Source organism: Balaenoptera acutorostrata, chromosome 6 (genome assembly GCF_949987535.1).
Source record: "Balaenoptera acutorostrata chromosome 6, mBalAcu1.1, whole genome shotgun sequence".
Classification (NCBI taxonomy): domain Eukaryota; kingdom Metazoa; phylum Chordata; class Mammalia; order Artiodactyla; family Balaenopteridae; genus Balaenoptera; species Balaenoptera acutorostrata.
The window spans coordinates 89071519-89096219 of NC_080069.1; the positions used below are offsets into that span (position 1 = coordinate 89071519).

A 24701-nucleotide genomic window follows, 5' to 3' on the forward strand; every position below is an offset into this window, starting at 1 on the left:
AAAATCCTTGGTAACAAACGATATCATCAAGAGAAAACAGAAGAGAGGAGGGTACAGGACCAAGCCCTGAGCAACTCAAACCTGTAGCGATTGAGGGGCAGGGGCTAACAAAAAGTACACACAAAGGTGAGAGGAAAACCAGGATTACGTGATTACAGAAGTCAAGAGATAAGGATTCAAGAAAGAGGGAGAATTCCATGGAGAATTCTGTTAAGACATGTACTGAGATGTGGCCTGAACCACAGGCCACATCAACTCACCACCATTGATCTTGGCAAAAGCAGTTTCCAGAAGTAGAAAAAAGGGTCAAGTAGATGAAGGCTGACTTCCCAGCTATAACCAAGAAGCAGGCAAATCACTTCATCTCCTGCTCAACCAAAACAGCCTCTTAACGGCTTTTCCTCCTTCAATCCTTACCCTTCTACAGCCCATTATCAACACAGCTGCCAGTGACCTGGCTAAAAAGAAAGTCACATCATATCATCATTCTCTGCTCAGTGATCTCATCTCGCTCAGAACAAAAGTCAAAAAGAAAGTCTTTATAATGGCCTAGAAGATCACTATCTACCTCCTGCCACTCTCCTCCTCTAGGCCTCAGAATTCCCTCCTGCCCCTTGAAGCCTCAGGGCTTCTGCATCTGCAGTTTGACTCCCCACTTCCTTCAGGCCTCAGTTCAAATGTCACCACAACAAAGAGGCCTTCTTTGGCCAATGGATTTAAATAGCACTTGCTCCTTTCATTCTTTGCTCATCTTTCCTTACCTACTCTATATATCTTCTTAGCACTTACCATCTTTATGACATATTATATATTTATTAGTTATTGTTTGTCTCACATCATCAGAATGCAAGCTTCATCATAAGAGCAGAGGTTTTACCTGTTTTTGTTCACTACTGTATAACCAGTAAGTAGGCCTAGTACACAGTAGACATTCATATTTATCTGTTGCATTTAAATCATTAGAAAGGCCCTTTCACATTACAAATTAATAAACTTGTACTTTCAGTATGGATATAAGTCTTCTGTTATTTAGACAGCATGAGTCTTCTGATCACCTGTAGACATGCAGAAAAAAGCCCAGTTTCTGGGCCCATGAAATTGAATACTATCCCCTATGCCTTGGAAAACTCACAGTATCATCCTGTGGGCCATCCCCTATAGACTCTTCAAGGAGTATTTCCATTTAGATTTCAATATGAACTGTTTTCAATATGAACTTTTGGCTAAGGCAAAATACACCGGACAAAAACTATTTGTAATAACTCAGAAAAGGGGTCATGGATGGAACAGTGGTACTGATGAATCACACAAATATGAAGACAGATATATACATATTATATTTGAACAAAGGCAAGTAGATATGATGCTCTGGGATTAGTTGATTCTTCCAAATAATGGAACCATGCTCTCCGGTCTGTCCATCTGGTTTCCCTATTCATCTCTCTGATCACAAAGAAACAGACTATATCATTTTTCTCTGCAAACCCCCTACCTCAGGCTGTTCTCCCTGGAAGGGTAACTGAATGAAAAATATTACCTTGAAACTCCTGATGAATTTAGAGCACACAAAGCTCTGAATTACATCAATGAAATGAAAATCTTAACCATACCTTTGAAATGTTTAAATCAGTCATACAGATCATCAACTCATGTAATCTTATACATAATCTGTGAAAACATGGATCCTGAAAACTACAGTACTCACCCAACGAAATGATTCACAGTACTCACCCAATGAATTGATTTACATTTATTGCATAGCTAAGAATGGAAGGCAACAGCAAAACAATTTAAAATTCTATTGTAAAGGGACTTCCCTGGTGGCGCATTGGTTAAGAATCCACCTGCCAATGCAGGGGACACGGGTTCAATCCCTGGTCCAGGAAGATCCCACATGCCACGGAGCAACTAAGCCTGCATGCCATGACTACTGAGCCTGTGCGCCACAACTACTGAAGCCCGTACACCTAGAGCCCGTGCTCTGCAACAAGTGAAGCCACTGCAATAAGAAGCCTGCGCACCGCAACGAAGAGTAGCCCCCGCTCGCCGCAACTAGAGAAAGCCCACACGCAGCAACGAAGACCCAACGCAGCCAAAAATAAATAATAAATTTAAGAAATAAAATAAAATTCTATTGTAAATCTGGCTACATAATTACATGAAAACATTTAAAAAATCATTCTCAAAAGAAAATATGCAATTTATAAAAACAACAGATAAATAAAACTATAGATTATATTTATATAGAAAAAATAAAGAGTGGAGAAGTATAGATGTACTGAAATGCTTGTATAAAAATTATGAGGACACTAAAGATACTATTTAGCTCTGCCTCTGACAATTAGAGAAAGTTTAAAAGCCTTTTTAAAATCTACATGGATCAATAACACATGAAAAGATGCTCAATATTATTAGCCACTAGGGAAATGCAAATCAAAACCACAATGAACTACCAATGTACCCCCAGTAGGATGATTATGATAAGAAAGACAGATAGTAACAGGTTTTGATGATAATGTGAAGAAATCAGGACTCTCATACATTGCTGGTGCAAATGTAAAATGAAATGGTGCAACCACCTTGGAAAACAGTTTGGCAATTCCTCAAAAGGTTAAACACAGAGTTATAATTTGACCCCATAATTCTGGGGTGGGTGGGTGGGTGGGTGGGGGTGTGTGTGTGTGTGTGTGTGTGTGTGTGTCTTAAAGAAATGTAAACATATGTCCACGCAAAATCTAGTACACAAATGTTCACAGGAGCATTATTCATATTAGTCCAAAAGTGAATGCAACCCAAATGTCCATTAATTGATAGATGAATAAATAAAATGTAGTATAGACATACACTGAGTATTATTTGGTCATGAAAAGGAATGAAATGTTGATATATGTTACAACATGGATGAACCTGAAAACACTATGCTAAGTGAAAGAAGCCAGTCATAAAAGACTGTATATTGTATGATTCCACTATAAAAGGTCCAGAATAGGCAAATCTATAGAAAAAGAAAAGTAGGTAGTTGTTTCCTAAGCTTGGGGTGGGAGGAAATGGAGACTGACGGCCAGTGGGTACAGGGTTTCTTTTCTGAGCAATGAAAAGATTCTGGAATTAGACAATGGTGATGGCTGCACAATTATGAATATACCAAAATACTAAAAGCCATTGAACTGTACACTTAGTATGCGTGAACTGTGTGATATGTGAGTTATATCTCAACAAAGCTGTTAAATTTTATAAAAGAATGAGGTAGGGGGCACAATGGAAGGTGTCTGGGGTAACCGTAATATCATATTTCTTGACCTGACTGTTGGTTACACAAGTGTGTTCACATTGTGATGATTCACACTGATTGGCAAACTTACAAGATGTGCATGTTTTATAAATATATCACATGTCAAATAAAGGTTTTAGCAAAGAATAACTAGGTCTATAAATACTGACTTGGAAAGGAATCCAAGATAATAAAGTGGAAACAAAGTTTCAAAACCGTATAAACAATATGGTCCCACTTTTTATAAATTTATACACATACACATATATGTATGTGCCGAGTAAAACACACACACACACACACACACATGAGTATACACACAAACCTGTTCTCATTGATCTCTGAAGAATTCAGATAAAGGAACTTAATTTTCTCTGATACATAATTCTGTAATGTTTGAATTTTTTGCAATGTGCATTTTTATAATCAGAAGACAATAAATGTATACATTTAAAAAATCTTTTAAGGTGTATAGAAAGAATTTAATAAAGAACAGAAATTCCTCAATCAGTATACAAAAACAGAAATAATAGATCCAAGAATAAAAGATAATCATTTTTTTAAAAAATAACAGCAACAATCATTTGATTGCTTACTATGTAGTTGGCACATATATTAGCTCATTTTCATTATACCTATTTTACAGATGAGGAAATAGGCTGGGAGATTTTAATCTAATCAAAATAGAACAAAATATAGCTTATGAAGAAAGTTCATAAAATCATTTACAGAGAAAATTTTTAAAAGAACATAATGAACTCACTCATACTTTTTTTTAAATCTGGAAAAGAATTTAATTTTCTTAAAAAAAAAAAATTTGCCAAAATCGACTACTTCCACCCCCCCAACACACACACACACCAAAAACCAAAAACTGAATGGAATAAGCTAAAAAACAAAATAGAAATGGTTACTGTCCTTCCTCCCAAAAGGCTATTTTTCCATGCTACCAAAATCCTTATATCAAGAATGGTACAAGGAAGGAAACTTACAGGCCTTCTCTCTTGTGATTATATACCAAAGCCCTAAATACTAACAAATCAATCCAGTACTATGAGCTCCATTACAAAAATTTAGGGATAATTCCATACTAAAAATTGATTAAAGTAATTCAGCACATAAATAAGTAAAAAGAGACATAACCTCCAAGGGTAGATAACTGAGTTGGAAGGCATTTGACAAACTTATTCTTTCTAAGAAAAGCACTTAATAAATAAAAATACTACTTCTTTAACTTGTTAGCTTTCAGACCCACAGTCAACCCCACAACGAACAGTGAAACACAACTGAGGCAGCCTCATTACGCTACAGTCAAATACTGAATATGACATTTTCTGGATGTTACAGTGTAGCCAATGAAATAAGAAAGAAAAATAATAGAGGAAAGTATTGAAAAGGAGTCTAAATTAGCAGCATTGTCCAATAATAGAGTTGTTCAACTGGTATACCCAAGAAAAGTCTATGAAAAATTACTAAAATGACTGAAAGAGCTCAGGAAATTGGCAGGTTTTTAAATAAATATACAAAAATCAGCTTTTCCTAACATCAGCAAAGCTCAAAAATATGATGAAAAACATCCCACTGTCAAAAGCAAGAAGAGGGGCTTCCCTAGTGGCACGGTGGTTAAGAATCCACCTGCCAATGCAGGGACACGGGTTTGAGCCCTGGTCCGGGAAGATCCCACATGTAGCGGAGCAACTAAGCCCGTGCACCACAACTACTGAGCCTGCGCTCTAGAGCCCACGCTCTAGAGCCCACGAGCCACGACGACTGAGTCCAAGTGCCACAACTACTGCAGCGTGCACACCTAGAGCCCATGCTCTGCAACAAGAGAAGCCACCGCAGTGAGAAGCCCGCGCACCGCAACAAAGAGTAGCCCCCACTCGCCGCAACTAGAGAAAGCCCGCGTGCAGCAACAAAGACCCAACACAGCCAAAATAAATAAATAAATAAAAATTTTTTAAAAAGCAAGAACATAAAATACTATGGAATTGACATTATGTGAATTAAACTACAAAGCCCTACTAAGGCACATACTATGGCACTACTAAGCTCTACTAAGGCACATACTATAAGAAAAGTAAGGGGGGGGGGGGTCTTCCCTGGTGGCGCAGTGGTGGAGAATCTGCCTGCCAATGCAGGGGACACGGGTTCGAGCCCAGGTCTGGGAAGATCCCACATGCCGCGGAGCACCTAGGCCCGTGAGCCACAAACTACTGAGCCTGCGCGTCTGGAGCCTGTGCTCCGCAACAAGAGAGGCCGCGATAGTGAGAGGCCCGCGCACCGTGATGAAGAGTGGCCCCCACTCGCCGCAACTGGAGAAAGTCCTCACACAGAAACGAAGACCCAACACAGCCAAAAATAAACATAATAAATAAAAATTTAAAAAAAAAAAAGTAAGGGGAAAGAAATCATGTTAATAGATTGATAGATGTTAATAGTGTGATGAGGTTAACTATTTCCAACTTCATAAATTTAATGCTTTTCCAATCTGTGTATCAATGGGATTTTCGCAGTAATCCTCACAAAAACTTTTAAAAAATATATCTGGACGGTGGGGAAAAGCATGTAAGGAAAGGCAAAAGTCTTTTTTCAAAATAATAATAACTACAAGGAGTTGCCCTACAAAGCATTTATCCATATAAAACTACAATAAGTAAAACATATAATATTGGTGCCAGAATACTGACAGATCAATAGAACAGAGTGAGAAACAGATCAAAGTATTAATGAAAATTCAGTATATGATTAAAAATGTCATGTTAAATATACAAGGAACTGGTTAAATTGTGGTATGTCCATTATTAAATACAATGGAATATTACAGCTATTAAAAATGAGGTAGATTACACTGATGTAGAAAGATGGTCGCAATATAGTATGATGTAAAAAAAAAATGTAAAGAATAGGAAGTACAATATAATCCCTTGTGTTTTATTTGTTTATTTGACAGCCACGTTATGTATAGAAAATGTCTGGAAAGATACACATATCTAAATAGCACTGTCACTACCTCTGGGATTATAGTAAGGAGAGGAATAAGAATGGAGAGTCCACCAGTCATTACCCCAACAGTGAAGAGATGGCAAACTCAAATTAGAATAATCTGAAGGGGGTTTATTTATAAAAGGAATAATTACAAAGTTGGGAGGTGAGGCCTACAGAAACCATAGGGGATGAACAGGACTAGCTATAGCATAACAATTATCACTCTGGCTCCCAAAAAGACAGGACACAGAGAGTACCAGAACCTAGGTAATATAAGGCCGGCTACCCTGAGAAGAGAGAGAATAAATATTCTGACCTCATTCTTCTTCCCTTCAATTTCCTCTTAAGGCTGAACCCAACCAGAAACCAGAAGACCTGGGAACTCTTTCCCTGGGGCAGAGAACCAGGTGGAAATGGGTGAAGGACAGGCGTGGAGAAGTAAATAGAAGGTACCGGGCCCAGATTTCTTTTACCTTTTTATAAAATTAATTACATAAATAGAAGTACAATATCTTCATTAAAAATGGAAAACTTGGGCTTCCCTGCTGGCGCAGTGGTTGAGAGTCTGCCTGCCAATGCAGGGGTCACGGGTTTGAGCCCTGGTCTGGGAAGATCCCCCATGCCGCGGAGCAACTAGGCCCGTGAGCCACAATTACTGAGCCTGCGCGTCTGGAGCCTGTGCTCCGCAGCAAGAGAGGCCGCGATAGTGAGAGGCCCGCGCAGCGCGATGAAGAGTGGCCCCCACTTGCCGCACCTAGAGAAAGCCCTCGCGTAGAAACAAAGACCCAACACAGTCATAAATAAATTTAAAAAAAAAAAAAAAAAAAAGGAAAACTTACATAGAAAGCTAAAATCCCACCCTCCATAATCCTGGATCCTTCTCCAGAAGTAATCATCTTTATTATCATTTTTTTTTTTCCCCAACATAGCAGTCACAAATTGGGCCCTAGAGTCAGACAATCCCTTAGCCCTTCCTAGCTCTTTGACCTTAGACAAGTTGCCAAACCTTTTTTTTAAATTAATTAATTAATTATTTATTTATTTATGGCTGTGTTGGGTCTTCGTTTCTGTGCGAGGGCTTATTTTTCTTCTAGTTGTGGCAAGCGGGGGCCACTCTTCATCGCGGTGCGCGGGCCTCTCACTATCGCGGCCTCTCTTATTGCGGAGCACAGGCTCCAGACGCGCAGGCTCAGTAATTGTGGCTCACGGGCCTAGTTGCTCCGCGGCATGTGGGATCTTCCCAGACCAGGGCTCGAACCCGTGTCCCCTGCATTGGCAGGCAGACTCTCAACCACAGCGCCACCAGGGAAGCCCCATTATCATCATTTTGATGGGGTTTGTCACTGACTTTTTTCTAGACAGACACACATACTCACCACAATAAAACACACAGAATTGCTTTAGGAAGTGTTGTTTGCTCAACATGAACAGTATTAACCACCCTATTACTTTCTGCAACCTTTTTTTCTCACCATTTTCAGTTCAGCTATAAAATAATGCTCAAGAAACCAAGAGGAACAGTTTGAATCTCCTCAGGGTTGTTTACACCCTACCTCAGTGGTTCTCAAAATATCCCCACACTCCCCCAACCACTGCATTAGCATCACCTAGGAATTTGTTTAAAAGGCCCCACCCTAGTACAGTGAATCAAAAGTTCAGGAAGTGGGGCCCAGTAACATTCCTTTTAACCAGCCCTCCACATGACTATTATGCAGGCTAAAGTTTGAGTGCCACTACTCCATCACCTGTGCCCTTGCTAGGAATCTGCTTTTTAACTAGATTCCGGGGTGATGCGTAAGTAAACTGAAGTGTTAAGAAGCCGGTCTACCTCTGAGCCATAAACCTAACCACAATCCATATTACCCGCACCTATCCGCACACAGGGTATTATGAGTGGTTTCTGGGAATGGGAATAGGGGAGGCCAGCAAAAAGAGCAGTGGTTTTTAACCTCTTTGAATTTAAATCTATCACTCCTGTGGGAAAAAATCAGCACTGCATGCCCTAGTTAGGCAGAGCATGTTAGCAGTGTCGTCTTTTGTGCGTGACAGATAGCACATAACTACCTTTAAACCACCCTGGAAATGTACCGCTCTTAGGTGCCAATATTATATCATAAGTTCTCATTTTTCTTTTAAAATAAGTTAATTTCAATGTTAACCCCAGGCATAATAAAATTACGTAAGACTAGCTAACCTCTGTTTGTATCACTAATACTGTAATGGGAATCCATTATTTTAAAACAAAGCGCAGGCATACACCTTTTCTGCTCTAACAAGGATACTTTTATCAACATTTACGAGTGTATCTACCCTCCACTTCCATGCTGCAGCCTCCACCTCTACAGAGCTTGTGGGGAGGGGAAAATGTCCCCAGAATTCCACCTTTAACTTCCTGCTGCCTCCCTCAAAGGCTGACATTTTCTTTCAAAACCCGCACCCTAAAGCCCCTCTTCCTTTGCTCTTGTCTCATTTTGCTCCACGGAGTCTTCAGGTCTGTCCTGAGTCACAGGCAAACATGTTGACTTTCTCAGGAAATCTGCCAAAGTAATGACATATACATCTGTGCTTCAGAATCATACTGTCTCATTGCTTAGGCAGCCTGATTCCGGCTAACACAACGATCTGCTTTTTTAAGGCACTTCCAGTTTCACTTCTAGTTCCTACCAGGCTTATGCCCCGCCCCAAGGCAGCACAGCCCCCTCTCTGAGCTTTCCTGACACAGGAAGTAGCACAGTCAATTCTGTGGGGCCCAAACCCAATTTGACTTGCCGCTCCCTTCTTAGAGCAATCTCAGAATCAAAATTTCTAAAGCTCCTTTTCCATCTGATAACTTTTCTTCCATACAAAAAAAGTTTTAATCAAGACAAAATAAATTTGGGCCTTGGGTTTTTAATTACATAGCATCAGGAAAAATAATATAACTATTCTATCAAACAATTCTATTTCAAAAGGAAACATGTTTCTAATAAAAATGTTAAAAAATAAAAAAAATGAAAAAAATGAAAAATAAAAGAAAGGAACATTACATCTCAAAAGTGCTATAAAAAGATTTTGGTATGGTAAAACTAGTTTGATTTCTATCCCCACCCCACACAATTGTTTCTTAAAATCATTTATGGCAATTGAGACAGAGTTCATTTTTTAAAGATTTTCTTCTACCAAAAGCTAGACTCAAAATATGTACAGAATTACCTAAACATTCTACAGTCAAATTCTGACTTTAGTTTTATCTCATGGACATTAATAACTTCATGAATTAAACACAGATTCACTTTAAGACAAATCTTTTGACTTGTTGCCTTTGTAGGGTTTTGGGTTTAACTGTTGTTGTTGGTTGTTGTTGTTAAGCACACAATGGTGGCTTTTATTTAAAGTTAAAGCTCAAAAATATCATGGAATAGTAATTTGTTTTCAATATATGCATAGTTTTTAATAGAAATATCGGATAATTAGATCAAAAGAATTCATGACTCATATTCTTCATATACAGCAAAGACAACTATGTCTTCCATTAGAGCCCCAAACATACTGTAACTCTGGAGATGTTCTGATGCTAAGGTTCTTAAAGAAACACAAACCAGTAAATGGGTGGAAATTCCTCAATTATCTGGATTTAATCAGCTTTTATCCTGCCTGAATAGAAGACTATCTTCCTCCTATGAATTAATTCTCATATTGCTTAGTAATTTGAAAGGTGGAGAATTCATTTTTCTTTTCCAACTATCCATAAACAAAGAAAAAGACTGAGTTGGCAGTGCTCAACTCAAAAACAGGACATGTTCCAAAAGTCTAAAACTACTGTACCTCGTTTTGACCTTAGAATCCCATTTTCCCATAGAACATTTTCTAAATGGATGGCCCACCAACGCCTATTAAGCCCACAACATAAACGAAATAATACTAGAAACACTATATCTCAGATTCCAACTTTGGGCCACCTAAAGACAGAATTTTCAACAAGCATTCCAACCAAGTTTGAAGTAGTTCATTTGGGAACCACTACGCTACATTATCTTCCTCAAATAATCTACTATGTCAGACAGCATCAACACAGCACCAGGCTCTCCAACTGATGCCTGAAATATTCATATTCTATACCACTGAATAAAGGGATATGTTTATACTTTAGCTTGTGACAAATTAAAGTTTATTATGGAAATTAAGCAGGCTAAAAAGAAGTCTAACATCCATTCTTGTACTAATTTCAGAGAGGGAGGTACTCATATCCACAAAAAGGTGGGATTCTGAATAGGGCCTAATTTTTCTATGAGAAGTTTTGTATCTGCTTAAGTGACCAAACAAGCACTGAGTTAAGATCAGTAAGTTCAGAATCACAGAACATGGGAGATCTTCTAAGAAGCAATTTAACTATGCCTGATCTGAGGTGAACCCACTCCAATGCAGGTACTCCTACTCCTTATTATGTGAAAAAGTAATGAATGACTAAAAAGAAAATTAATTAAATAATCCTAACACAAAAATTCAGAACTTAAAAGGAGTGTATTTCTCAGGAGGAACAAAGGTAAAACTGAAGACTGCAAATTCTCTCTAGTGGCTAAGACAGTGGTCACCTTTGCTTATGTTCAATCTCGTTACCAAAACTTAACTGCTATGTTTGCTTAGGCTATCTATAAAGTGAGACGTAAAGCATGATGGCTAAAAATACAGACTCTGGAATAAGACGGCTTGGGTTCATATCCTAGATAACACTCTTAATAGCTGCGTCATCTTTAGCAAGTTATTTAACCTCTCTGTGCTCCAATTTCTTCATCTGCACAATAAAGATGATAAAAGCATCAACCTTAGAGGACTGTAGTGAAAATTAAATGAATTAATCCAGGTAAGCCACTTAGAACAAAGCCTTGCACATAATAAGCACACAGTAAGTGACCACTGTTATCTAGATATTAAAAAATAAGCAGGATTTGGAGAAGATAGGAAAAATTAAAGCTGAAGCAACAATCAAACGAACAGAGGTGAAAAAGTGATACACACACATGGAAACAGGGCATTACACTTCCCTGCAGAATATTCATGAAGAATAGTAGAGACTGGAATAATGAAGACCCAATTATGCTGGCCTTGAATGCCAAACCAAAAAATATTTTACTTATAAGGCAGCCACTTAAATTTGTGACCTGATTAGATCTGTGCTTTAGCAATGTTAATTATCATGATTATATCATATCACTACTATTTATGCAATTTTGATGTTCTCAAACCCAAAAGTTTGTTTGGTCAACTAACACACTGTCGGAGTCTATTGCTAAACTGTTGTGTATGTGAATCAAATCTGAAATCCTCACTGTGTCTGGTACATAGTAGGCATTCAATAAATGTTTTATTGTTACTTTTACTGGCCACCAGAGCAGTGAAGTAAACAGTCAGAGGTTATATGTATATGTATTGTAAGAAATATGCATTATAAATGAAGCAAATGAAATAGCCAAATAACAGCTCGTAAAATGTTAAGTCACTGCTGAGCAGTATACTTGCCTAAAACAGGGGTAATCACCCTTACTTTTCATTAAAAGCAGATAAAATGGAACCTTGTATATTTTTAAATCTCATAAAATTTAGCTGTCAGATTTATACAGTCTTTTTAAGGATTATTTGGGCAATATCTTTGTAATGGACTACCCAGTATTCTTATGTGATGATAAATTTAAGGCAGATTTCCTCAAGATATCTGCACTCCCATGTTCATTGCAGCATTATTCACAATAGCTAAGATAGAGAAAGAACCTAAGTGTCTGATGAATGAGTGAATGAAGAAGTTGTGGTATATATATACAATGGAATATTATTCAGCCATGAAGAAAGAAGGAAATCCTGCCATTTGCAACAACATGGATGAAACTGGAGGACATAATGTAAAGTGAAATAAGCCAAAGAGAGAAAGACAAACACTTTAAGATGTCACTTATATGTAGAAGCTAAAAATAATAATAATAATAATAATTTGCTTTTTAATATAAAAGTCAAACTCATGGAAAAAGAGAGTAGAATGGTGGTTACCAGGGCCTGGGGAGTGGAGGAAATGAGATGTTGGTCAAAAGGCACAAGCCTTCAGTTATAAGATAAGTTCTAAGGCTCTAATGTACAGCATGGTGACTATAGTTAATAGTACTGTATACTTGAAATTTGCTAAGAAAATAGATCTTAAGCATTCTCACCAAGAAAAAAGGTAGTTATGTGAGGTGATGAATGTATTAATTAACCTGACCATGGTAATCATTTCGCCATGTACACAAACATCAAACCATCACATTGCACACTTTAAATACATAAAATTTTATTTGTCAATAAAAAAGGGAGAGAGAGAAAGAAAGGAAGGAAGGAAGGAAAGAAAGGAAGGAAGGAAGGAAGGAAGGAAAGAAAGAAGGAAGGAAGGGAGGGAGGGAGCAGAAGGAAGGAATGAAAGAAGGGAGAGAGGGAGGGAGGAAGGGAGGGCGGAAGGAAAGAAGGGAGGCAGGAAGGAAGGAAGACATTTGAGACACTAGTAAAAGTAATATACTAATAGTTAACATAGTAAAAAAAAGTGTTCACTAGAAGATTGACTGCCAACAGATCTCAGAAGCACATCATGACAGGATGGTTGATATAAGAGGTTACTAAACACATATCCCCAGATTCACTGATTTTTTTCTGGTGGTGATAGGGGGAAATCAGCTTCCCAAGATGTCAGTCAGTGCTAACTTTTAGAAACTTAAAAAAAAAAAAAAAAAAAAAAAGATTAGTAAAAGCACCCCATGGATAGTAAGCAAGTTATAGATTTGGCTTTCTTGGGCAATCAATCATTCTGGCAACACAAGCATAAAACAAAGTAGGCCTGGATTTCTACATACCTTCTTGTAAAGTACTTTTTTCTTTTAATATAAGTTTATTTTTTATTTATTTATTTATTTATTTTTGGCTGTCTTGGGTCTTCGTTGCTGCACGCAGGCTTTCTCCAGCTGCGGCGAGTGGGGGCCACTCTTCGTTGCAGTGCGCGTGCTTCTCATTGCGGTGGCTTCTCTTGTTGCGGAGCAGGGGCTCTAGGCAAGCGGGCTTCAGTAGTTGTGGCACGTGGGCTCAGTAGTGTGGCTGGCGGGCTCTAGAGCACAGGCTCAGTAGTTGTGGCGCACGGGTTTAGCTGCTCTGCGGCATGTGGGATCCTCCTGGACCAGGGCTCCAACCTGTGTCCCCTGCATTGGCAGGCGGATTCTTAACCACTGCGCCACCACAGAAGTCCCACTGTAAAGTACTTTTCACTTACAGTTTTAGACTAGAAAAAAAAAGTTCCCGCTGTCTTGTGCTTTTTAAAGCTTCAAGTATCTTGCAAGTATTAGAATTTAAAACCTTGAAATGTATTCACTTAAACACATTCCTGTCAGCATTACCAACAACGCTCCATTATCCATTTTGGTACTGTCTCCAGATGCTTTTAATCCCCGCCTGACTTCTCCCTACCAACAAGTACTTGGATACCATCTTTACCCTGTCTGCCCCCATTACTTGGTTGTGCTTAGGGAATTATAATTACAGTGATCCCGCCTTTAAAACATCCTCAGAGCACAAAGCCTCTTTGTATGATTGGGGGTGAGGGGGGCGCCTTCCAGGCTCCACAGCAAAGTGTGGGTGATGGCAACATAGGCAGCAACGAAAGAAGAGGAGCTGGGGCCACTCTGGAGGCCTTCAGGTCTGGTTCAATATTGTTCGAGGGGTTTTACTTGTGGGTGTCCAGCCCAAAGGTTCTACAAAGCCTCTGCACCCCTCCCATGAGGAGAGTAAAGAACAGGACCTGTTCTGACAGATGGAGAGATCACCACCAAGCCCAAAAGGGCAGGGAGCAGAAGGAAGCATGAAAAGGGGGAGAAAAGAAAGCAGTAGCTGAAACATACTCCTTTGTGCTGTTCTCAGTACTTCAGGTAATGAAGTCTCTGACAGTGAAGCTATCACCCCAATGAATCAGTGGCTAGTACTGGTATTACCAGCACCCAGTAGGTGCTCACTCAAACACGTATTCAGGCGGCAGCAAAAATCTACATAGGAAGACAAATCTATTAAAAATTTAAAAAAATAAAATAGCCTAAAAGCCAAATGAAAATACTTTTTAAAAATTATTAGAGTCCCATCTTCTAGTTGCAAAAGTGATTATGCAATGAATACTTGTTTTACTTTGCCTCCCCTACTACTTCAGTGTAGTCTTCAAAACTGCTCGCTTTCCAGCTCTGTGACAATAAAACAGACTTCAACTAAAGATCAGTGAGCACCATCTGCAAACACTGAAATCAAAGGTGCTGAAGCAGAACAGATACTGACAGGTGACTGTCAACTCAAGGTACATCCCAGAAGCACTACAAAATGTTCTACTACTTAATTGCTTGCAGCTCTCTCTTCCATGCATGTATTTCTTCCTCTTTACCACCTCTTCCCTTCTTTCAACAGGGTCAAATGGTTATATCAAAAATTACAATCTCTCCCTCATTTCTACGCATATTTTATCACAAAAGCAGACAATACAGCGACAGCTTTCCATATCATGCCTGGAGGGGGCTACTGATAAAACTCTAGTATAATCCCATCATTCTCCTCCACCTGCCCAACATGGTTAACTGTCCCAAGCAGTCCCTAGAATAGCACTAATATCCATTTAAACTAAGAACAGGAAAAAAAACCCTGAAACTGCTTTGGGTGAGGCTTATAGGTGAGAACTGTTTATTCTCCTTGTGTGGGCATAAGACTAGTTTTGTTAAACATTTTCAGTTTTATTTACATACATTTTCTTTAAAAAAAATTTCTTCAAGACAGCAACAAAAGCACAATGGAACCCTCTATCCATCACCCTCAATCATGTTTAAAAATAATAATAAAGACAATAGAAACCACTTCAAATTGTACCTCTCCCTTGAGCCCGCAGAACAGCACTCTTCCATGACAACTGTTCTGAAAAACACACTGCCATTATTTGCAAAAGCAGTAGGAAGTCCAGTCTTGTCCTTGGTTCAGCACTCCCCCTTCCTCTCTCTCCAAGAAAAAATGAAACAGCAGGAAGCGTAAACAACCGCTTAATGGAAAATACAAATGGGCAAATATTTTCAAAATTGGCTAAAAAGCCTCAGGTCTTAAGAAATTCAGGAATACTAGTGTAGGGGGAAATAGGAATAGAAAAATAGTATCGTATTTCCCCCTCAAAGTGAGCACTATGTGACTGCATGAGCAAATGTGGCACATAGCTACTACTTTCTCTCCTTCACTTACCAGATGCTTTTGTCTTTTCAATGACTTCTTTCTCATTGTCTTTCCATAAATAATGGTATTTATCAAATTGTTTATTCTGTACAATTTCTCCAGACCCATAACAAATTTTACAATTTTGAGCTGAACTCTTTGGTTCAACTCTTCGGTTCAACTGAGCATGGTAATGAAAAGCCAGGGGTAGGCCCTTTCCCATGAAAAGTTCACATAGAGAAAACTCTTTTGGAGTCTCAGGCCTAGCAGTGACCAGCCCTCTTCGCAGAGCCTGTGGTGAGTATGGACGGGTAACAGCTGGACCAACAGTTCCAAAGCCGCAGGGCCATGCTAGTTCACAGAGCACCTTTGTGAGGATTAGAAAAGGGTGCCCCCACTAAGGGGACACAGTTTCCACACAAGGTGTTCATCTTGGTAAGCGGGGCACAAAATGGGTTTCTACTCCCACTTGCAAAACAAAACAAGCACCCAGTGCTGAGAACAAGCTATACAACCCTAATCAGCAGCCTTGCAAAAGTGTACCTGGGGCAAAACTGCACCTCCGAAGTAGGTCTCCAGAAAGAAGAACGTCACCAACAACAAACAGTATTTCACAAATTTCATTACCAGAAATCCTCACACATGTTAATATAAGTTCATTCATAAACATATTAGGACCAGAGGAAAAAGGGTCTAGCAAAGAAGGAAAACTAGCAAATTTGAGAGAAAGGAAACTCTTCCATCTAGAGGAATAATCAGTTGTTCCTAAAGCCCCCAATCTTTGACTACAGGTTCAAATAGCTGAACTTCAAATGCATGTGCTAAGCTAAAACACACAAACAATCACTATCATCTGCAGAGAAAGGCATGATCACATACATTTACCTTTGGGGGTTTACTTTCTCCAATTTGCTAGTTTTCCTTCCCAGTCAGACACTTTTTTGCTCCTATCCTAACTATAAAACCATACACAGTGATACATGTGGTTAAAGTTTATAAAACCTGATAAACAGCCTTGGTGGGTGGTGGGCCCCTTAGCTACCTGCATGAAAATAAGAGGAACAGACAACCTGGATTATGAAGGGTTTAACATTCAATGGCTTCCAACCCGATCATTCTTTTATGCCCTACAAAAGAGCTAAATATCACATGGGTCCAAATTAGTCCCAGTCATGCAGGAGGGGCAACAGAAGGCAGCCTGGGGACTAGGCTGGGCAAAGCTGAGAAGAAGTACAGCCCATAGTCAGAAGAAACCTTAAGGCAGTGGTTCTCAAACTTTAGTGGGCATGAGAATCTACCAGGGAACATGTTCAGAATCAGATTTCTGGGTCCCTCCCTACATTTGATAGATCAGAATGTCCTGGAGCACTTATATTTTGACAAAACTCAAACTGCTGACCTAGGTCCACCAGAAAGTTTAGAAAGACTGGGAAATCCTCCACGTGCCTATCAGCTGTTCCAAAATAAAAGTCATCCATCACAAAACTAGGCTTTGCGGGTCAGAATGGGGTGAGAAAAGGATCACCAGCCAGCATGCCTAACAGGCTGTGCTGGGCTGGATCCTGTAGCTAGAGTTTCACTATTATGGGACAAAAACCCTCTGCTATGTAAACAAGAAATTGTTTTGCATGTGAGAAATATTTCAAACATCTGAAAAATATTTAAATATCTCTGTACCCTACATCCAAGATAAGCAAATCTTAATTTGCAATTATCTGATTCAGGTTTAATAATAGAATACTAGATATAACTAAAGCCCTCTGTGTACCCCTGATCAATCCCATTCCTCACCCACTCTCCTGAGAGATAACCACTACTCTGAATTTGGTGTTAGCTATTACCATGAATGTTTTTATACTATTACTACATATGTACACAGACACAGACAATATTATTTTGCATGTTTTCAGATTTTATGCAAGTGGAAACATTCTCTAATAATTCTTCTGTTACTTGCTCCCCCAGCCCCTGTTATGTTTGTAAGATTCAACCACTTTAATGCATGTGGTTATAGTTTATTTTTCACAGTGCTCTAATATTCAATTGTGTGGGACTATCTAACAATTTATGTATTTCCCTATTGGTGGACATTTAAGCAGCAATAGACATTCTTGTACTTCTTTTGTACTTATTTTCTTGGACAAGTATGCAAAGATTTCTTGAAGTATATACCCAGAAATGGACATTTTAGGTAAATAGATTTGCTTGCCCTCCTTCAGCTAGACATCACTATGCTACTCTCCAGAGTGACTGTATCTATTTACATTCCCACTAGCAGTATATAAAAGGTGATTTCCCCATAACCTTACTAACACTTGGTTATCACAGCATTTAATTTCTGCCAATCTGATGAGTGTGAAATGGCATGTCACTGATGTTTCAATTTGCATTCCCCTAATTTTAAGTCTTTGACAAGTAAATTTTCATACTTTTATATATATCTGTCAAATATGTTTTTCTCAGTTTTTTAGAAAAATTTAACCCATCTTGTCTGAATCAGGGCAGTTCTTCCTAAAGAACCTTGCCAACAGCCACAACTGGAAAGCTGAGGTGCGGGAGGGCAGCAAGAAAACAGCTGACTTAAACAAGGAATCATCTTGGACAAAGAGCCCTAATTAATGCATTTGCTAATTAGTCTTTCCCTTCCCTCTTTTGTCAAGGCTTACTTCCAAGACAATACTACGGGCCTGCAGCCTTAGAACATGAGAGAGAATGGGGGGGATGGGGAGTACCCAAAACATTATGTAAAAGTACTTACAACTGTCTTTACTCAAAGAAAATGATGTGATTGCAGACCAATACTTATTACTCAACCTTGTAAGATACCATCCACCTCTAACAGACTCCTTTCAAGCTCATTACCTTTGGCTCCCTCTTTGAAACAGCCCAATCTTTTTCTCTACACTAGACACTGTCCCCCTCCCTTCAAGCAACCCTTTCATCTCCCTTCCCCCACAGTGACTAAATTTCCTCCTTTTCCCCCATTCTACAGCTTCTATTTTCTAGCTCCACAGGACCCTCTTCATTGACTATAACACTATTCTCTCTCCGTTGCCTCTAGAACCCCAAATCCCTTTCCAAGATGCATCCACAATAAAAACCCACCCGAAAGGAAAACGGGAATCCCATGCAGTACATGGCCCTCTTCCATGCCAGGCAGGTGGGTGACCTGTCCCAATCCTCTCACTTCCTACCCCTTCACGCCTGGGATAGCTGTTCTTTCTCTGGGGGTTCCCCAAGTGTGACAGGTCCAGACCACCTGGGAAAACCTCATTTGGCTTTCTGTGGCAGAAACGTCTTTACTAGGGCTATATATATATATATATATATATATATATATATATATACACACACACTTGTTTGGGGCAGGAACGAAACTCGGGCCATTTCGTGAAAAAGACACCTTACAGGCGTCTCCACAAAAGCAGGCAGGCCTCCCTCCTATTAATTCCAGCTGGATTGGTTTAGTCCGTGCAGTGGTGGGAAAGGTGGCCTGGCAGAGACCAAATGGTCCCCCCAATAAGAACTTTCCGAATCTCTGACCCACTCACTCAAGAAAGCCCTCTTCCCCGAGAGGGCAACCTCACAGGAGTTTCTCCCCCTGCGGCTCCCCAGGACACCACCAATCCCCCAAATCAGCCGCCGCTCTCCTCCGTCCCAGCCTGCAAGAGATCCTTTCTCCTAAGCCAGCCCCAAAAGCGCTGGGTGGGCGTGCCTGGGGCCGGGGCCTAGCGCCCCCTCCTCCGCGATCAATCTCTCTCGGTTCTCCGGGGCTAGGGGCTCTTCCTCCTCCCAGCACCCCCTGCTCCGGGCCCGCGCCGGCCCAGAGTGACCCTGGGTCCCAGCCAGGTTACGACTTTCGCCGGCTATGTGACCTTGGGCAAGTCACTTCCCCCTGTAAACCTCCGTTTCCTCCGCCGCCCAGAGGAGACCTAGAGAGGTCCTGCCCTGCCCACCCTAGGGGAGGGGGTTACCCACCAGGGGGGAAAAGGCTTTGTGAGCCGCTCCGCGCAGCGGAGACGCAGGGCTCACACGGGCTCCGGGGCCGGACTAACCTGACCCGGACAACGCTCCACCCCCGCCGCGGGGCCGGGCGGCTGGACCACACGCCTCTGGGCGCCCTCCCAACACACACACCCGAGACCAACCCACGCCCCTCCCCGCCTGGTCCGCTCCCGGACCCCGTACCTGCTCCCGGCGCTCTGCCGCAGGCGCCGCCACCCTGGGCGCCCGCCCGGAGAGGCCCGTGGCCCGGAGGGCTGAGGCGGCCGGCTGCGGCGGGCTCGGGCCGGGGCGGCGGCGGCAGGGGGCGCGGGCGGCGCGGGGCCCCGAGCTCGGCGGGGCCCGGCCTGGGAGACGACGACTGAGGCTGGAAGTGCGCGGCGGCCGCGGCTGCTGAGGCGGCGGCGGCGGCGACCGCGGCGGCGGCGCTTCCGCTCATGGCGGGGCCGCGAGCAGCAGCTCCGCTTGCGACTCGACTCCGGCGCGGCGGGCGCTGGCTGGGCCCGGGCCGGCAGCGGCGGTGGCGGCGGCGGCGGCGACGGAGGCGGCTCCCGGAGGGGGAGGAGGCGGGGCCGGGAAGCGGCGGCGGCAGCGGAGGGGGCGGGGACGCGGAAGGGGGTGGGGACGCAGCGCCGCCGCCGCCAATGGGCGGCGAGCTCCTCGGCCGGCCGAGGCTCACGGGCTGGGCGGGCGGCGCCGTGGGGCATCTTCTGCTGCTGAGGCGGGGAGGCTAAGGGCCGCCCGCGGGGAGAGCCGAGTTTCGGGGGCTGCTCCGCCCCCGGTCCGCCTCCGGGGTAAGGCCGCGGGCCTCCGGGGCAAGGCCTCGCGCCACCCAGGCCCGGCTGTGCCTGGGGCTCCGCCGCGGCTGCCTGTGGCGCCGATGTCGGCGCCCGCGAGTTTGCCGGGGGCTTGGCCCGGGTAGGTGCTGCCCGCCGGCTCGCCCGCCCGCCCGCAGGCTCCCATTCCACGGGTTGTGCCGCTTCGGCCTCCTTCCTCCACCTCTCCCCACTCTAGAGCCACGGACTCCTCTCCTCTCCCTCTCTTGGCTGCTTCCTCAAAGTTTTTCCTTTTCAGACACTTAGGAAAGAAACTCTCCCTTCCCTTCTTGGGCTGTGTCTCAGTGGTAAATCAGTCCCTGTGGACCCAGAGAGGGTAGCAGAAGCAGAAACGAAACAGATGGAGATGCGCTGCCTTCTCTGAGTCTAGAGACCCATCTTGAATTATGAGCAGAAGCGAGCCTGATCCCTCGCCCCTTTCTCTGACTTTATCTTCCTCTTTCTTACTTTAAACCCCCTTGTTGCTAAAAGACAGGAAACCATCCAACTCGGCTGTGCCTAGCCTCAAGAAAGGGAGGGACTGTGAGGTGCAGAAAGGCTTTCGAGATGTGCTGACAGTTTTCTTATGAGAGAAGAACTCTGCAGATTCATGACCCCCTTGCACCCTCCTCTCCTTGGATGTGATGTTAGTTACTGAATCCATTTTCCTTTCATGTTTCTCTGACTCTCAAATCAAAGCCATAGGGGAGCAAAATAAAGTCAGTCCTGTACTAGGAGTGCCTCTAAGTACAGCCGTGGGGGTAGGAGTGCAATTAAACTGCTGAATAGATCATTTCAATAAAGTATTATGCTCAGCCTTTCCCAACATGCAGCCACCAACTGGGGACTGAGCAGGTAGAGAGAGAGCTACAAGTTGACAAGGCATGGTGCTACAGTGGTGGGCTGGCCGCATGAGAGAAGTGGGGATGAATCTTCGGCAACACATTTCAAATTACACCCTAACACTTAACTAAGTGTATGATCTTTTCATTTATACAATCGTGACCAATGCTAGACACTAGGATACATTGATAGAGATACAGTACAGGACTTTAAAGAGTTTACAATCTCCTTGGAGGCTGGTGAGATATATTCTTAGAAGTTAAGAATTTAAGGATGAGTAGGAGCTTACCAGGTGGAGCAGACTGAGGGAAAATGGACTGGGAAGACATTAAGATTATAATCAGCCAAAGCACCTAGTATTTCCTGAATCCCACCCTTGACTTTCTGGTCGCAGAGAAGTCAGGTAACATCATATTACTAGCTGGGTTTGGTTCCCAATGCCTACTGTAGAATGCCTGTAAGCTATAGCGGTCTTAACTCTTTTGATAGGTCTCACAGCCTTGAATGAAATCAGGCCTATTTCCACTCCAAAGCCCAAGCTCCGGTTTCAGCTCTTACAACTTCAGTTTGGTCACATGTTTTGCCCACCATCCCTAGAAGAAAAGGGGCAGGAAAGCAGTTTGATCCAGTAACCAAAGAAGCCCACTGAGGCTGCCTTGCAGGCCAGGAAGAAACAAGGGAGAGGGCCAGGCCAGGCCCTGGGCCGCCTCACCTTAACAGTTAAGGGATGCAAAAGAAAGAATGGATGACTTCCATGTGTCCTGTGACCTTTATCTCTGAAAATTTCCATCCTCCAGCAATGATCGGGAAGAGAGACAAGCATGATGTGTTTAGGAAACCACAAGTTTAATAGGGCTGGAGCACAGCCTGGGTGGTGAGCTGAGAGATCAGACTGGAGAGTTAAGAAGAGACCAGAAGACCATGAAGAGTCTTGAGTGCCGGGTTGAGGCATTTGAACTTACCCCAAGTAACTAAAGGGAGCTATTGAAAGGTTTAATGAGAGTGACATGATCAGATTAGACTTTGGAAAGACTCTGGCTGCTTTGTAGAAAATAGACTGGAAGGGAATAAGAAGAGAGGTAATGAAACCAGGTAAAAAGCTATCATAATAGGCAAGGGATGAAAGTGACCCAAACTGAGGCAGAGATGGTAGGAATAGATATTAAGGTAGTAGAATCACCAAGACATAGCTGTTGAGGGAGGTGAGAGAGAATCAAAGATGACAGATTTTTGGTTTGGGCAACTGGGTGATAGTGGTGCCATTCCTGAAGGTAGGGAATACAGGATGGGGAAGAGAGAACTATGATCCTGGTTAATTCAGTTTATTTCTCTAATCCTCACTAACCTCATTCATATAAGGCAGAAGGGCTGAGGGAGTTGCCTAGAGTCACTACTGTACAATTACTAATGTCCTTCTAAGATTGGCACCGGCAGATTTACAAGGAGAAGCAAGATACCAGAATTGCCCTTTTCACTTTTTGTTTCCATTTTGTTTTATTATGGTAAAAAATACATATCATAACTTTATCATTTTAACGATTTTCAGGTATACAACTCAGTGGCATTAGCTACTATCTTAGTTCGGGCTGCCATAACAAAATACCATAGGCTGGTGGTTTAAACAACCGAAATTTATTTTCTCACAGTTCTGGAGGCTGAAAGTCCAAGATCAAGATGCCAATGTGTTCAGTTTCTGGTGAGAGCTCCCTTCCTAGCTCATAGATGCTGATTTCCCACTGTGTCCTCACATGGTGGGGAGAGAAAGAGAGCAAACTCTCTGGTGTCCCTTCTTATAAAGGCACTAATCTCATCTTGAGGGCCCCACCCTCATGAGCTCAAAACCTAAAATCTCCCCAAGACCCCATCTACAAATCGTATCACATTGGGAGGTTAGGACTTCAACATATGAATTGGGCGGGGGGGGGGGGGGGGCGTAGGGTTGCATAATTCGGTCCATAGCAACTACATTCACAATATTCAACCATCACTACCATACATTTCCAGAATATTTTCATCATCCCAAACAGAATCTCTGTATCTATTAAACATAATTCTCCCACTCTCCCCTCCCCCCAGTCCCTGGCACCTCCCTCCATTCTACTTTCTGTCTCCATGAATTTGCCTATTCTAAGTACCTCATACAATATTTGTCCTTTTGACTTTGGCTTATTTCACTTAGCATAATGTTTTCAAGGTTCAACTATGTTATAGCATGTATCAGAATTTCATTTTTTAAAGCTGAATAATACACCATTGTATGTATACACCACATTTTGTCTATCCATTCCTCCATCAGTGGACATTTATGTTGCTTTCACCTTTGGCTGTTGTGAATAATATTGCTATGAACATTGGTATGCAAGTATTACTTGAGTCTCTGCTTTCCATTCTGTTGAATTCTACCTTGGAGTGGAATTGCTGCATCATATGGTAATTCTACGCTTAACTTTTTGAGGAACCACCAAAGTGTTTTCCACAGTGGCTATACAATTTTACATTCCCATCGACAATGCACAAAGTTTCCAATTTCTCTACATCCTCATCAACACTTGTTATTTTCCATTTTTTATTTTTTATATTAGCCTAGCCATCCTAATGGATGTGAAGTGGTATCTCATTGTGGGTTTGATTTGCATTTCCCATTTCACTTTTCAGCCCAGCATATCTATTACTTGCATTTGTCTTCCAGCATAGTTTGCAAAAATTTGGGGGGGGGGTGTTGGTAAAGGAGGGAGATTGTAAGAAAATACTGAAAGAGTTATTTCCTGAAAACTTGTAACAATGATAGACTTCTAACTTTATTATTTATTTATTTTTGGCTGCATTGGGTCTTCGTTGCTTTGCGCGGGCTTTCTCTAGTTGTGGCGAGGGGGGGCTACTCTTCGTTGCCGTGTGCAGGCTTCTCATTGTGGTGGCTTCTCTTGTTTCGGAGCACAGGCTCTAGGCGCACGAACTTCAGTAGTTGCAGCACGCGGGCTCAGTAGTTGTGGCACACAGGCTTAGTTGCTCCACAGCACTTGGGATCTTCCTGGACCAGGGCTTGAACCTATGTCCCCTGCATTGGCAGGCAGATTCTTAACCACTGCGCCACCAGGGAAGTCCCACAATGATAGACTTCTAATATGTAAAACCAAAAGAAGAGCAAGATAGTCTTGGCTATGCTGCAGAATAACACTCTGCAACCTTAGCAACTGAAGGACTCCAGATGAGTGACAGTGACAGTCATAACCATGCCCAGAAAAGGCAGTGGAAATAGCAATGCCAAATGGAAGGGGCTGGAGCTGGAGATGATGAATTTAAGTACCAATACCATGTGACTGCACTTGTTCACAAGCACATCACAAACACCTGTGAAACACCTCTGAGGTTTCCCTGAAACACCTGGGGCTATATATTGTAGGGTGTGGGTGAGGGCAAAGGAACACAGGCTGACCATTTTTCTTACTGTTACAACACTAACAAGTGTTAGTTTCTATTTGCTTAGGCTAGATTCCTAAAAGTAGAATTGCTAGGTCAATGTTTTTAAAGATTTTACTTTCCAGAATGATTGTAGTAGCAATTTATTTATT

At 42.1% G+C, this 24701-nt stretch overlaps 1 protein-coding gene across 5 annotated transcripts in view; it reads right to left on the reverse strand.

The window, feature by feature from the left end:
* The window catches only part of RNF38 (ring finger protein 38), a 125357-nt gene extending 105351 nt beyond the window's left edge, over nucleotides 1-20006 (reverse strand). For 4 of the 5 annotated variants that reach the window (XM_057548637.1, XM_057548636.1, XM_057548635.1 and 1 more), the window contains exon 1: nucleotides 19661-20006. In XM_057548637.1, the coding sequence (XP_057404620.1) occupies nucleotides 19661-19913 (253 nt within the window). In that variant the 5' untranslated portion in view covers nucleotides 19914-20006. The remainder of the gene's footprint in view (nucleotides 1-19660) is intronic. The other variant, XM_057548642.1, reaches the window with a different exon arrangement.
* Between the last annotated feature and the right edge of the window lie 4695 nt (nucleotides 20007-24701).